Source organism: Hyperolius riggenbachi, chromosome 4 (genome assembly GCF_040937935.1).
Source record: "Hyperolius riggenbachi isolate aHypRig1 chromosome 4, aHypRig1.pri, whole genome shotgun sequence".
NCBI lineage: Eukaryota > Metazoa > Chordata > Amphibia > Anura > Hyperoliidae > Hyperolius > Hyperolius riggenbachi.
Window position 1 is genome coordinate 332763318 of NC_090649.1, and position 14189 is coordinate 332777506.

A 14189-nucleotide genomic window follows, 5' to 3' on the forward strand; every position below is an offset into this window, starting at 1 on the left:
CTAGGACTCCTTAGATGAGTGTCTGGGTTTTTTTCTGTGTGTGGTTTTTTTTTTTTTTTTTTTTTTTTTTTACTTCACACTCATTTTAAAGGTGGCACTGAAATTATGTTTACTCAGTGTATGGCAACCACTCCATAGTCTGTTGTGCAGTTTTACAAGCTAAAATTAGAGAACAGCGATTATAGCCGTTCTGATGTAGAGATTTACCTGAAGCTAAATATGTACATTCTCCTGGCCACAGTTGGTCATATTAGATAGGCTAAGCACAATTATTATTAATTAATTGATGGTTAATTTGCATATATTCAGCAGTGTTGCTCTGGGAGACATCTCAAGCTCACTCCAACCTGAATTATCGCAAAATTCTTTCTGTTTTAGGAAAGCAAACTTTTGTTTTTCACAATTATTATCAGAGGGGTTTATAAACATCTATGGATCACAAATGAAGGTTTGTTATTTTTTAGGTGCATACAGGCGTAATGGTTGACATGGTCTGCAGTGAACCTGTTGGTAAACGGATCATTTGCGATGGGGAATATGGAACAGTGCGTTATGTTGGAACAGTACCACCCACTTCAGGTATCCAAAGATTAGTAGAATCATTCTAAAACTGCATCTATCCTGCATGCTTCTATTCTTATGTGCTTTTAAGGTACCCATAGACTTATAGATTTCTAGCAGATTCGAACATCAGATGCCTGTCAGGTAGAATCCGACAGGAATCTATCTGATGTGTGCCACACACTAGGAACAGATTTCCAATAGATTTCAGTATGAACTTTACTGAAAATCCATTGAAATGCAGCCTTGCACTATTCAATCCAATGCAACACTATGGGCCATCAATCTGCTGCCAACAGCCGATCAACCTAGATTTTCCATCCGGACCGATTGAGTAAATCGATCGAATTTGGCCAGAAATCAATTGGTGAATCGATTATGCTACCTGCTGCATCGATTTCTAGCCGATTTGATCAGAGCAGTCGAATCCGCCGTATGATAATGTCACAAAGCGATGAGTGGATGGGTACCATTACAACAAAGCTGGCCATACTGTTATAGATTTCCACCCAATGTCCCAAAATGAGTGACTCCCTTTTTGAAAATAACCAATTCAGAAGAAATCAGTCTGGAGCTAAGAAAGAAGGTAGTAGGGGCTCATGATAAGGGGGTGGGCTACACTGCCATTTCCAAGAGATTCACAATGTCCAGAACTGAAGTACAAGGAGACAAATTCTGTAAGAAACAAACCTGAACCTGGCCATAAGCGCAAGATTTCTAGAACTCTGAAAATAGATATCAGCAAGGAGCCCCAGACATCCGCCAAGATGATTGTTGCTGACTTGGCCTCCCACACGCGATCCAGCGCTGCGCAGCGGGATCCAGACTTCTCCCCAATGCTGTCCTCATTGTCTTCAGCCGCCGGGATCTCCATGTCCCAGCTATTCTTCGGGGATCCAGCAGCCAATCAGTGCAGCGGTGGCAGCATGACGTTGTGACATTATGGGGGCGGGACAAATTTTTATAGGACGTGCACAGGGGAGAAGAAAAACATAGAGAAACTAGTAAACCTAAGCTTGTGGCATAGGCATTATTTAGAGCAGTTTGGTTTTGCATGTGTGGTTTTTTTTTTGTTTTTTTTTTAAGATATAATTAGTTGCAACCTTCCTATACTTAATGAAATTGTATATCTTTTAGGAAGTTGGTTAGGAATAGAATGGGACGATCCTTTGAGAGGAAAACATGATGGTTCCCATGAAGGAACAAGATATTTTACATGCAGGTAATTTTTCAGCTCTTGTATAGTTTACATAAAAAATATGAATGGCACTATTTACATTTTGATATGTTCCTTTCTTGAATTAAATGTATCATTTGTATTGAGCAATGTGTACAGTTTAAAAAAAAAAAATAGGCCAGATCAGCTTTAAGCCCACTCTTGGCTCTAATAGCTGGTACTGCCTCGTTTGTAGAAACCTTTTCAAGCATATGTTTCTTATAACTGCCAGTTAATGGCATCAGCTGGGAGAAACATTTTTCTATTTCTCCTTGCAGAATGATTTTAGCTATGCAAAGTTTGGGGGGAAATTCTTGTTTGCTTCCACCAGAGACAGAAAGAACAAAGAGTTCATGCTTGGCTGAAAATTGATGAGAATGGAGAAAGTACTTGGCATCCAGGAAAGTTAGGTTGGGTTCAAGACAGAATTCAGAGCAGGCAACAAACAAACATGGGAGAGAAAAGAGGTGAGCAGCATGTCAGCATAGGCAGCAGTCACGACCAAGTGTTATTCAGATAAGGGTCTAGGCAGGCAGCAATTGTTCAGATAAAGGTCTACGCAAGCAGCAGTCATTCAGATAAGGGTCTAGGCAGGCAGCAATCATTCAGATAAGGGTCAAGGCAGTCAGCAATCATTCAGATAAGGGTCAAAGCAGGCAGTAATCCAAGAACAGAGTCGGATACGGGTCATCATCATCAAATGCACTAACACTAGGCAATCGCTGGAGCTGATTAACACTGATACCACTGGCTACTTCCAGGGAGGGCTTTTATAGGCATTGGCTGTGTGTTCTGACATGCAGTTTGTCCTTTGTGTGCACCAACAAAAGCAGGGTCAGATGTGTATCCACCGCAACTGTGGCAACTAAACTACAGACTGCAGAATCACCTATAAGAACTCTCCAATGCCCAACAATATTGTTACACCACAGTACAGGTAGCTTACGGATGCCCACAAGAAAAGAGTCTACCAGGATGTGTGCAGTAAAAGGTGCTCACCAGCATTAGGGCATGCACAATACAAACAAGTTCCCATGAGTTATCTTTATAACTGAAACCCTTCCACTGGAAAGATGCTGTAGTATTAGTGTTCCGAATAGCTCTGATCTTGTATTACGCCATTTTACGAATAGCTCTGATCGTGTATTACGCCATTTAATTTAGATTAGTTTAGTTTAGATTGTTCCATATAATAAATAAATGTACCGTAATGAATAATTTGGTCTGAGACTTAGACTATGGTTTAAAATTTTAACTTTTACATGATTAAGTTTGACACCCTTGCAGTATACAGTGAATATTATTGGTCCAGTTCCAATGTGCATATATTTGCATAAAATTAACATAAAATTTGCATCAACTCAAAATTATTTGTATCTCATTGACCACCCCTGGTACTCAGTTTATCCATGTGTGAAATGTGCTTTAATGTTTATTTCCAAATGAACTACAAATTATCAATAGTGCATGATATTCAATATAACATCTGTCACATACAGTGGCTTGCAAAAGTATTCGGGCCCCCTTGAAGTTTTCCACATTTTGTCACATTACTGCCACAAACATAAAACAATTTTATTGGAATTCCACGTGAAAGACAAATACAAAGTGGTGTACACGTGAGAAGTGGAACGAAAATCATACAGGATTCCAAACATTTTTTTACAAATCAATAACTGCAAAGTGGGGTGTGCATAATTATTCAGCCCCCTTTGGTCTGAGTGCAGTGAGTTGCCCATAGACATTACCTGATGAGTGCTAATGACTAAATAGAGTGCTTCCTGTGTGTAATCTAATGTCAGTACAAATACAGCTGCTCTGTGACTGCCTCGGGGGTTGTCTAAGAGAATAATGGAAGCAACAACACCATGAAGTCCAAAGAACACACCAGACAGGTCAGGGATAAAGTTATTGAGAAATTTAAAGCAGGCTTAGGCTGCAAAAAGATTTCCAAAGCCTTGAACATCCCACGGAACGCTGTTCAAGCGATCATTCAGAAATGGAAGGAGTATGGCACAACTGTAAACCTACCAAGACAAGGCTGTCCACCTAAACTCAAAGGCCAAACAAGGAGAGTGCTGATCAGAAATGCAGTCAAGAGGCCCATGGTGACTCTGGACGAGCTGCAGAGATCTACAGCTCAGGTGGGGAAATCTGTCGATAGGACAACTATTAGCCGTGCACTGCACAAAGTTGGCCTTTATGGAAGAGTGGCAAGAAGAAAGCCATTGTTAACAGAAAAGCATAAGAAGTCCTGTTTGCAGTTTGCCACAAGCCATGTGGGGGACACAGCAAACATGTGGAAGAAGGTGCTCTGGTCAGATGAGACCAAAATGGAACTTTTTGGCCAAAATGCAAAGCGCTATGTGTGGCGGAAAACTAACACTGCACATCACTCTGAACAGACCATCCCCACTGTCAAATATGGTGGTGGCAGCATCATGCTCTGGGGGTGCTTCTCTTCAGCAGGGACAGGGAAGCTGGTCAGAGGTGATGGGAAGATGGATGGAGCCAAATACAGGGCAATCTTGGAAGAAAACTTCTTGGAGTCTGCAAAAGACTTGAGACTGGGGCGGAGGTTCACCTTCCAGCAGGACAACGACACTAAGCATAAAGCCAGGGCAACAATGGAATGGTTTAAAACAAAACATATCCATGTGTTAGAATGGCCCAGTCAAAGTCCAGATCTAAATCCAATCGAGAATCTGTGGCAAGATCTGAAAACTGCTGTTCAAAAAACGCTGTCCATCTAATCTGACTGAGCTGGAGCTGTTTTGCAAAAAAGAATGGGCACGGGTTTTAGTCTCTAGATGTGCAAAGCTGGTAGAGACATGCCCTAAAAGACTGGCAGCTGTAATTGTAGCAAAAGGTGGTTCTACAAAGAATTGATTCAGGGGGCTGAATAATTACGCACACCCCACTTTGCAGTTATTGATTTGTTAAAAATGTTTGGAATCATGTATGATTTTCGTTCCACTTCTCACGTGTACACCACTTTGTATTGATCTTTCACGGGGAATTCCAATAAAATTGATTCATGTTTGTGGCAGTAATGTGACAAAATGTGGAAAACTTCAAGGGGGCCGAATACTTTTGCAAGCCACTGTAAATATTTATCTGTCTATCATTTCCAAAAGATTTCTCCATTTTAGTATAACTGCTAGTGAGTGACCAACTTTAACACTATAATGCATATATTGCTAATTGTTGCATATCCCAAGTATATTAGTTACATTTTTGTATTCTTTTTTTTTTTTTTTTTACTTCGCCTTCAACTAACGCTTTTGCTTTCGACAGTTTATTTGTATTTTTATTTTTTTTAGACATCCTACTGGGGGTTCTTTTATCAGACCAAAAAAAGCAAATTTTGGCGTGAGTTTTCTAAGTGCACTAACCAAACGTTATAGCACAAACGATGAATGGAAAGAAAAATTTGTATTTGGAAAAAAAACTGTGGAACTTGTTGGGTTTGAAGAAATTGAAGAGACACAAAGGTAAAATGCTTCAAAGATATTTCAGCTTCAATTCATTCCCTCTACTAGAATTGCCTAAAATGATTCTGCCATAATAAGAATGATGTAGGAATGACAGGTACTGACCAAAAGCACATTCACATTGGCCTCAGTTCTGGTAGCTATGTGCAGTAAATATTGTTTTGTCAGTAAAATACCTCATGCCTTATTTTCCTCTTTTTTTGTAGCAATTCTGAAAGATGTTTCTGCATTTCCGAACATGCAGAAAATGCATAAAGTGCAGTATTTCAGCTGTAAGCATGCGCTAAATAAATAATAGTAGTCTTTAATTATCTTCCATAAGTTAGGATAATCTTTGAAAGATTTTTTTTTTGAGGGGGGAGGTATATTTGATTATGCGGCAACCAATGAAAAGTATATTTATAGGCATCCCCTATAAAAAAATCCAGTAAATATTTGTAGTTTTATTCCTACTATTATTTTCTATTACACAGCCTGAATAGGAACTCCAATAAAATGGCAATAGGAGCTCCACTAAAAACTGCAAAATGCATACAAACTGACTTTACAGACAGGTACAGGCGGGTCTTAACCACCTCCCGACCGCCTAACGCACAGAGGCGGCCGGGAAGTGGACCCCACAAGGACCAGCTCATGCCCAAAGGCGGCAGTCCTTGTAGGGGCATGGGCGGAGCGATCGTGTCATCCGTGACGCGATCCTCCGCCTCCGCCTGACGCCGCTCACCCGCCGCAACATCCCGCCGGCCATACGGAAGCGCCGGCGGGATGTTAACATAACGATCGCCGCATACAAAGTGTATAATACACTTTGTAATGTTTACAAAGTGTATTATACAGGCTGCCACCTGCCCTGGTGGTCCCAGTGTCCGAGGGACCACCAGGGCAGGCTGCAGCCACCCTAGTCTGCACCAAGCACACTGATTTCTCCCCCCCCCTGCCCCCTGATCGCCCACAGCACCCCTCAGACCCCCCCCTGCCCACCCCCCCAGACCCATGTTTACACCCAATCACCCCCCTAATCACCCATCAATCACTCCCTGTCACTATCTGTCAACGCTATTTTTTTTTATCTGCCCCCTGCCCCCTCCTGATCACCCCCCCACCCCTCAGATTCTCCCCAGACCCCCCCCCCCCCATGTACTGTATGCATCTATCCCCCCTGATCACCTGTCAATCACCCATCAATTACCCCCTGTCACTGCCACCCATCAATCAGCCCCAAACCTGCCCCTTGCGGGCAATCTGATCACCCACCCACACCAATAGATCGCCCGCAGATCCGACATCAGATCACCACCCAAGCGCAGTGTTTACATCTATTCTCTCCTCTAAACACCCACTAATTACCCATCAATCACCCATCAATCACCCCCTATCACCACCTGTCACTGTTACCCATCAGATCAGACCCTAATCTGCCCCTTGCGGGCATCCAATCACCCGCCTACACGCTCAGATTGCCCTCAGACCCCCCCCCTTATCAATTCGCCAGGGCATTATTTACATCTGTCCTTCGCTGTAATAACCCACTGATCACCTGTCAATCACCCATCAATTACCCCCTGTCACTGCCACCCATCAATTACCCCCTGTCACTGCCACCCATCAATCAGCCCCTAACCTGCCCCTTGCGGGCAATCTGATCACACACCCACACCAATAGATCGCCCGCAGATCCGACATCAGATCACCACCCAAGCGCAGTGTTTACATCTATTCTCTCCTCTAAACACCCACTAATTACCCATCAATCACCCCCTATCACCACCTGTCACTGTTACCCATCAGATCAGACCCTAATCTGCCCCTTGCGGGCACCCAATCACCCGCCTACACGCTCAGATTGCCCTCAGACCCCCCCTTATCAATTCGCCAGTGCAATATTTACATCTCTTCTTCCCTGTAATAACCCACTGATTACCTGTCAATCACCTGTCAATCAACTATCACCCATCAATCACCCCCTGTCACTGCCACCCATCAATCACCCCCTGTCACTGCCACCCTTCAATCAGCCCCTAACCTGCCTCTAGCGGGCAATCTGATCACCCACCCACACCAATAGATCGCCCGCAGATCCGACGTCCGATCACCTCCCAAGAGCAGTGTTTACATCTGTTCTCTACCCTAAACACCCACTAATTACCCATCAATCACCCCCTGTCACTGCTACCTATCAGATTAGACCCCTATCTGCCCCTAGGGCACTCAATCACCCGCCCACACCCTCAGAACGCCCTCAGACCCCAGCCCTGATCACCTCGCCAGTGCATTGCTTGCATCTATTCCCCCCTCTAATCACACCTTGAGACACCCATCAATCACCTCCTGTCACCCCCTAGCACACCTACCCATCAGATCAGGCCCTAATTTGCCCCGTGTGGGCTCCTGATCACTCGGCCAAACCCTCAGATCCCCCTCAGACCCCCTTCCGATCACCTCCCCAGTGCATTGATTGCATCTATTTTCCCCTCTAACCACCCCCTGAGACACCCTCAATCACCTCCTTTCACCCCCCCTAGCACTCCTATCCATCAGATCAGGCCCAATACAACCGGTCATCTAAAAGGCCACCCTGCTTATGACCGGTTCCACAAAATTCGCCCCCTCATAGACCACCTGTCATCAAAATTTGCAGATGCTTATACCCCTGAACAGTCATTTTGAGACATTTGGTTTCCAGACTACTCACGGTTTTAGGCCCGTAAAATGCCAGGGCGGTATAGGAACCCCACAAGTGACCCCATTTTAGAAAAAAGACACCCCAAGGTATTCTGTTAGGTGTATGACGAGTTCATAGAATTTATTTGTTGTCAAAAGTTAGCGGAAATTGATTTTTATTTTTTTTTCACAAAGTGTCATTTTTCACTAACTTGTGACAAAAAATAAAATCTTCTATGAACTCACCATACTCCTAACGGAATACCTTGGGGTGTCTTCTTTCTAAAATGGGGTCACTTGTGGGGTTCCTATACTGCCCTGGCATTTTAGGGGCCCTAAACCGTGAGGAGTAGCCTAGAAAACAAATGCCTCAAAATGACCTGTGAATAGGACGTTGGGCCCCTTAGCGCACCTAGGCTGCAAAAAAGTGTCACACATGTGGTACCGCCGTACTCAGGAAAAGTAGTATAATGTGTTTTGGGGTGTATTTTTACACATACCCATGCTGGGTGGGAGAAATCTCTCTGTAAATGGACAATTGTGTGTAAAAAAATCAAACAATTGTCATTTACAGAGATATTTCTCCCACCCATCATGGGTATGTGTAAAAATACACCCCAAAACACATTATACTACTTCTCCCGAGTACGGCGATACCACATGTGTGGTACTTTTTTGCACCCTAACTGCGCTAAGGGGCCCAAAGTCCAATGAGTACCTTTAGGATTTCACAGGTCATTTTGAGAAATTTCGTTTCAAGACTACTCCTCACGGTTTAGGGCCCCTAAAATGCCAGGACAGTATAGGAACCCCACAAATGACTCCATTTTAGAAAGAAGACACCCCAAGGTATTCTGTTAGTAGTACGGTGAGTTCATAGAAGATTTTATTTTTTGTCTCAAGTTAGCGGAAATTGATTTTTATTGTTTTTTTTCACAAAGTGTCATTTTCCGCTAACTTGTGACAAAAAATAAAATCTTCTATGAACTCACCATACTCCTAACGGAATACCTTGGGGTGTCTTCCTTCTAAAATGGGGTCATTTGTGGGGTTCCTATACTGTCCTGGCATTTTAGGGGCCCTAAACCGTGAGGAGTAGTCTTGAAACGAAATTTCTCAAAATGACCTGTGAAATCCTAAAGGTACTCATTGGACTTTGGGCCCCTTAGCGCAGTTAGGGTGCAAAAAAGTGCCACACATGTGGTATCGCCGTACTCAGGAGAAGTAGTATAATGTGTTTTGGGGTGTATTTTTACACTTACCCATGCTGGGTGGGAGAAATCTCTCTGTAAATGGACAATTGTGTGTAAAAAAAATCAAACAATTGTCATTTACAGAGATATTTCTCCCACCCAGCATGGGTATGTGTAAAAATACACCCCAAAACACATTATACTACTTCTCCTGAGTACGGCAATACCACATGTGTGGCACTTTTTTGCAGCCTAACTGCGCTAAGGGGCCCAAAGTCCAATGAGCAACTTTAGGCTTTACAGGGGTGCTTACAATTTAGCACCCCCCAAAATGTCAGGACAGTAAACACACCCCACAAATGACCCCATTTTGGAAAGTAGACACTTCAAGGTATTCAGAGAGGAGCATAGTGAGTCCGTGGCAGGTTTCATTTTTTTTTTTTTGTCGCAAGTTAGAAGAAATGGAAACTTTTTTTTTTTTTTTTTGTCACAAAGTGTCATTTTCCGCTTACTTGTGACAAAAAATAATATCTTCTATGAACTCGCTATGCCTCTCAGTGAATACTTTGGGATGTCTTCTTTCCAAAATGGGGTCATTTGGGGGGTATTTATAATATCCTGGAATTCTAGCCCCTCATGAAACATGACAGGTGGTCAGAAAAGGCAGAAATGCTGAAAAATGGGAAAATTCACTTTTTGCACCATAGTTTGTAAACGCTATAACTTTTACCCAAACCAATAAATATAGGCTGAATGGGTTTTTTTTATCAAAAACATGTTTGTCCACATTTTTCGCGCTGCATGTATACAGAAATTTTACTTTATTTGAAAAATGTCAGCACAGAAAGTTAAAAAAAATCATTTTTTTTGCCAAAATTCATGTCTTTTTTGATGAATATAATAAAAAATAAAAATCGCATCAGCAATCAAATAGCACCAAAAGAAAGCTTTATTAGTGAGAAGAAAAGGAGCCAAAATTCATTTGGGTGGTAGGTTGTATGAGCGAGCAATAAACCGTGAAAGCTGCAGTGGTCTGAATGGAAAAAAAGTGGCCGGTCCTTAAGGGGGGTAAAGCCCTAGGTCCTCAAGTGGTTAAACTGATCGGCATTGTGATTACTATTCATTGCATTCAAGTGGGGAAGGGGCCCAATTGTTGTGGAATACAAACAATACCAGTGACTGGTTACAAAGCTTCTGAACGTATCCTGTGCAGCTGCTGTTATCTGTGGCAGGTTACCTGCACCTGACTTATTGCCTAGACAAGTCTATGCTACGATCTTTTTACACTATTTCAGTTGCTCTCAGTTATAACTTAAAGGACAACTGTATTTTTTTTTTTTTTTTTAAACAATCAAATTATTTTTGAAAAAGCTGCACAATACAGTGACAAGATATACGGTACATCTTATCTCAGTGTTTTACAGAATCTTGAGAAATGTGCCTTGATGGTTTCACAGGTAGCGTCCAACAGAAAAGCAGGTTATCAGATGTAATCACAAAGATTAGTGTATACATTAAATCCATTGCAGCAATGTAAATAGGTATGAGTAAGGGGTGGTAGGTATGGTTTATAGGGGGGTACTGGGGGGAGGGTAACAAGAATGGACTGAAGATGGGGTAGAAGGGGGTAACCAGTAATACACCTAAAGTCAACCATATATATAAATTGCAGAGCATAAAACAGAAAACGAATTCAGTGTTGTCATCCCTTTAATTCAGGAGCGATGTGCAGTTGGTAACCTAATTGTAATAAGTCTATGATTGTGTTGGGCTTTAATCAGTATAGAGTAGGCATGCATCAATTAGTACAAATGTGGTGATAGTTGATAAAAGCCTGTTAATAGTAGGAGGGCTTGGAGCTAAAGGAGAGGTCCAAGCTAAAAGAAAAATCAAAATCCACTTACCTGGGGCTTCATCCAGCCCCTGGCAGCCGTCATTTGCCCTTGCCGCAGCTCCGGTGGCTCCCGGTCTCCTCTACTGCAGAAGCCATCCTCGCCAGGTCGGCTTCCGGGTTGGCTTCTTGTGTGCTCCACGGCGCAGGTCACGTGGTCTAGCTGACGTCATCAGGTCTGTGCAGCACAGTTGCAGAACTACTGCGCCTGTGCAGTACAGACCTGATGACGTCAGCTAGACCACGTGACCCGCGCCGTGGAGCACACAAGAAGCCAACCCGGAAGCCGACCTGGCCAGGTCGGCTTCTGCAGCGGAGGACACCGGGAGCCACCGGAGCTGCGGCGAGAGCACAGGTTGGCTGCTAGGGGCTGGAGGAAGCCCCAGGTATGTGGATCTTGATTTTCTTTTAGCCTGGATGTATCCTTTAAAGGAGTTCTGTGGAGCAGAAAAAAAAACAAGAACTGACACTTATCTGGGGCTTCTATCAGCCCCCTGTAGCTGTCATGTCCTGCGCCGTCGTCCTCCGATCAGCCATTCCCTGTTGCCGGTACAATTGATCCAGATGATTAACTGCGGCTGCATGGCCGTGCACATGCTCGCTCCTGCTGCGTCATTGGGAGCTTACTGCACAGGCACAGTACAAGAAAACTTTGTACTGCGCCTGCGCAGTAAGCTTCCGGAGAAGCGATCGGATGCGAGCATTAATCGTCTTGTTAGACGAATAATAGAACAGTGCCGGCGGCGGGAAACCGTGGATCGTAGGACGACGGCGAAGGACATTACAGCTGCAGGGAGCCGATAGAAGCCCCAGGTAAGTGTCAGTTCTTGTTTTTCTTTTTTTTGTTCCACAGAACCCCTTTAAAACAAATCTGAACCAAAAATAAAGAGTCTTAATAACCATACACAGGTCATACTTACCTCCCGGGTAGTCTACTCCTCGATCTCTTTCTCCTCTCTGGTGGTCTCTTTGTCCACTGTGATCATTTTAAAAATGGCAATGACCCTGAAACAGCTTCTGGGTCAGCACACTGTTAAACTGTAATATAACCCACTTGAGCCATAGGGAAACATTGACATTGCCAGTTGTTCTTTCAGCTGTTTCAGTTCTGACAAAATCTTGTCAGAACTGGAAAGGATCATTGTTAGAAGAAAATGGTGAGCTTCTGAGAGGAACTGAGGGTAAAGTATGTAATATTTATTTGCAGGTACATAATGTGTTTATTTTAAATCATTTTACTCAGTTCAGGTCCCTTTTAAGGAGGCTGGGCTTACCTCTGGTGAAGCAGTTGTGCATTTCCTATTGTATCATGTCTTGTAACCGTTGTAAATCCCTAAAGTCTTTCCAAACTGCCCAATTTGAGACAAACGTATGTTCATTCCATGCTGAAAGATTGAGGTCATCATCCTCATGTATACAGTATGTTACCTTATTTAACCAAGTAAGGATTGGATGGAATATTTCGTGATTTCCATGATTTGGCTATTAAAAGTCTAGCTGCTATCAGGATGAACCTGAATATGGATTTTTTTTTATTTTTTGATTGAGCCGGGCAGCATGGATAGTAGGGCAATTTCGTTGGTAGGACAACTGTATTTTCAAAGTAATGTCCATGTTTTCCTATGGCTCAGTTCACTTTATATACATTTTAAAGGACTACTATCGCGAAAAAAGTAGGCAGTTAAAAAATGTGACAGATGACAGGTTTTGGGCCAGTCCATCTTTTTAAGGGGGATTCTCAGGGCTTTCTTTGTTTTCAACAGCATTTCCTGAACAGCAGTTTTTAACTGCCAAAATAGCAAGATACCAGCTGGCCTCCCTAATCACTTGCACACTATTATGTCAGTTAGATTTTGCAACTGTTGTTCAGGAAATGCTGTTGAAAACAAAGAAAGCCCTGAGAATCCCCCTTAAAAAGATGGACTGGCCCAAAACCTGTCATCTGTCACATTTTTTAACTGCCTACTTTTTTCGCAATAGTGGTCCTTTAACTGAAAGCTTTTTCACAATGCACTGTTATGGAAGGTTAAAACACATCAGCTTCTCAGCGTTTAGTGTAAAAGAGGCCTTACTGTCACTCCAGCTTACATCTTTCTTCCTTTTGGCTTTTAGTGTCGGTGCTCAATCCACCATGTTTTCACTGATAATCTTCAGTGCTCAATCCACTGCAGCAATGTGCTATCAGATGGTGTAGCCAAGCGCTATAGCCTAACTGCCAGCACTGCGACCAGAAGTTATGATACACGGGTGTTTGTGTATGTCATTGTGTGCAGATGTATGATAAGTCTGCTGGTTTACTTTGGCAGACAGAAAATTATATATCGCCTTGCTACAGTATAACAGCAGCTCTTCCAGCAGGGGATAGGAAATCATCAATCACAAATAAAATAATAATAAATAATAATAATTCTTAAAAATGTATTTTTTGTTAGGATAATGTTTGTGCTGTTCAATTGTTATTGGTATTTTTTTCATCTCAGTAAAGTTTAAAATTAATTGTATATAAAATAATATATCATAACTGATTTTATGTATTTAATTCAGCCAGCTGAACACATTGTCTGATATTTCATTGAGGGAAAGTGAAGTCAGTAGTGCTGGTCAAAAAGGAGAGATTCATCAATCATGTCCAAGTATCCTTTTACATGAAAAACAAAAGGAGGAAACCGAGAGCCCAACATAGTGTAGTAGTTTGGTTACAAATGGATATATTAAACCAATAACAGATATACTCACAAGTGTGGGTTACCAGCCAGGTAACCACTTGAAATGCAGGTGGGGAGAATTATAACCTGACCCCACTCACCTGAGTACCTATAAGAAGTCGCTCTCTGTAGACAGGAAATATTGGGGATATCGCCCCTCCACCAGGGGTGGACTAGACTAGATACAAATTTATGAACAGAGGCGCCAATGTAGAATAAAAACATCTAAAAGCAGTTTAAAAGGGAGAAGTTTGTGGTCCACCAACTTCCCCCTTTTTAAACTGCTTTTAGATGTTTTTATTCTACATTGGCGCCTTTGTTCATAAATTTGTATCAAGTATCCTTTTATGATTGTCTTGGAGATCTGCAATACATGGTTCTTCGTTCATTACAGTACACCTAACTGAGAACATGTATTAACATGTACACGTATTCTGCACATTTACTGTAAGTTAAAAGTATTTGTCT

The 14189-nt window shown here is 42.5% G+C and overlaps 1 protein-coding gene across 1 annotated transcript in view; it reads left to right on the top strand.

The window, feature by feature from the left end:
• Positions 1-14189, top strand: part of TBCE (tubulin folding cofactor E) — a 66285-nt gene that overhangs the window by 7467 nt on the left and 44629 nt on the right. The window contains 4 exon segments of the mRNA XM_068231833.1: positions 465-579; positions 1699-1783; positions 5101-5271; positions 13561-13649. Coding sequence (XP_068087934.1) covers positions 480-579; positions 1699-1783; positions 5101-5271; positions 13561-13649 — 445 coding nt within the window. The 5' untranslated portion in view covers positions 465-479.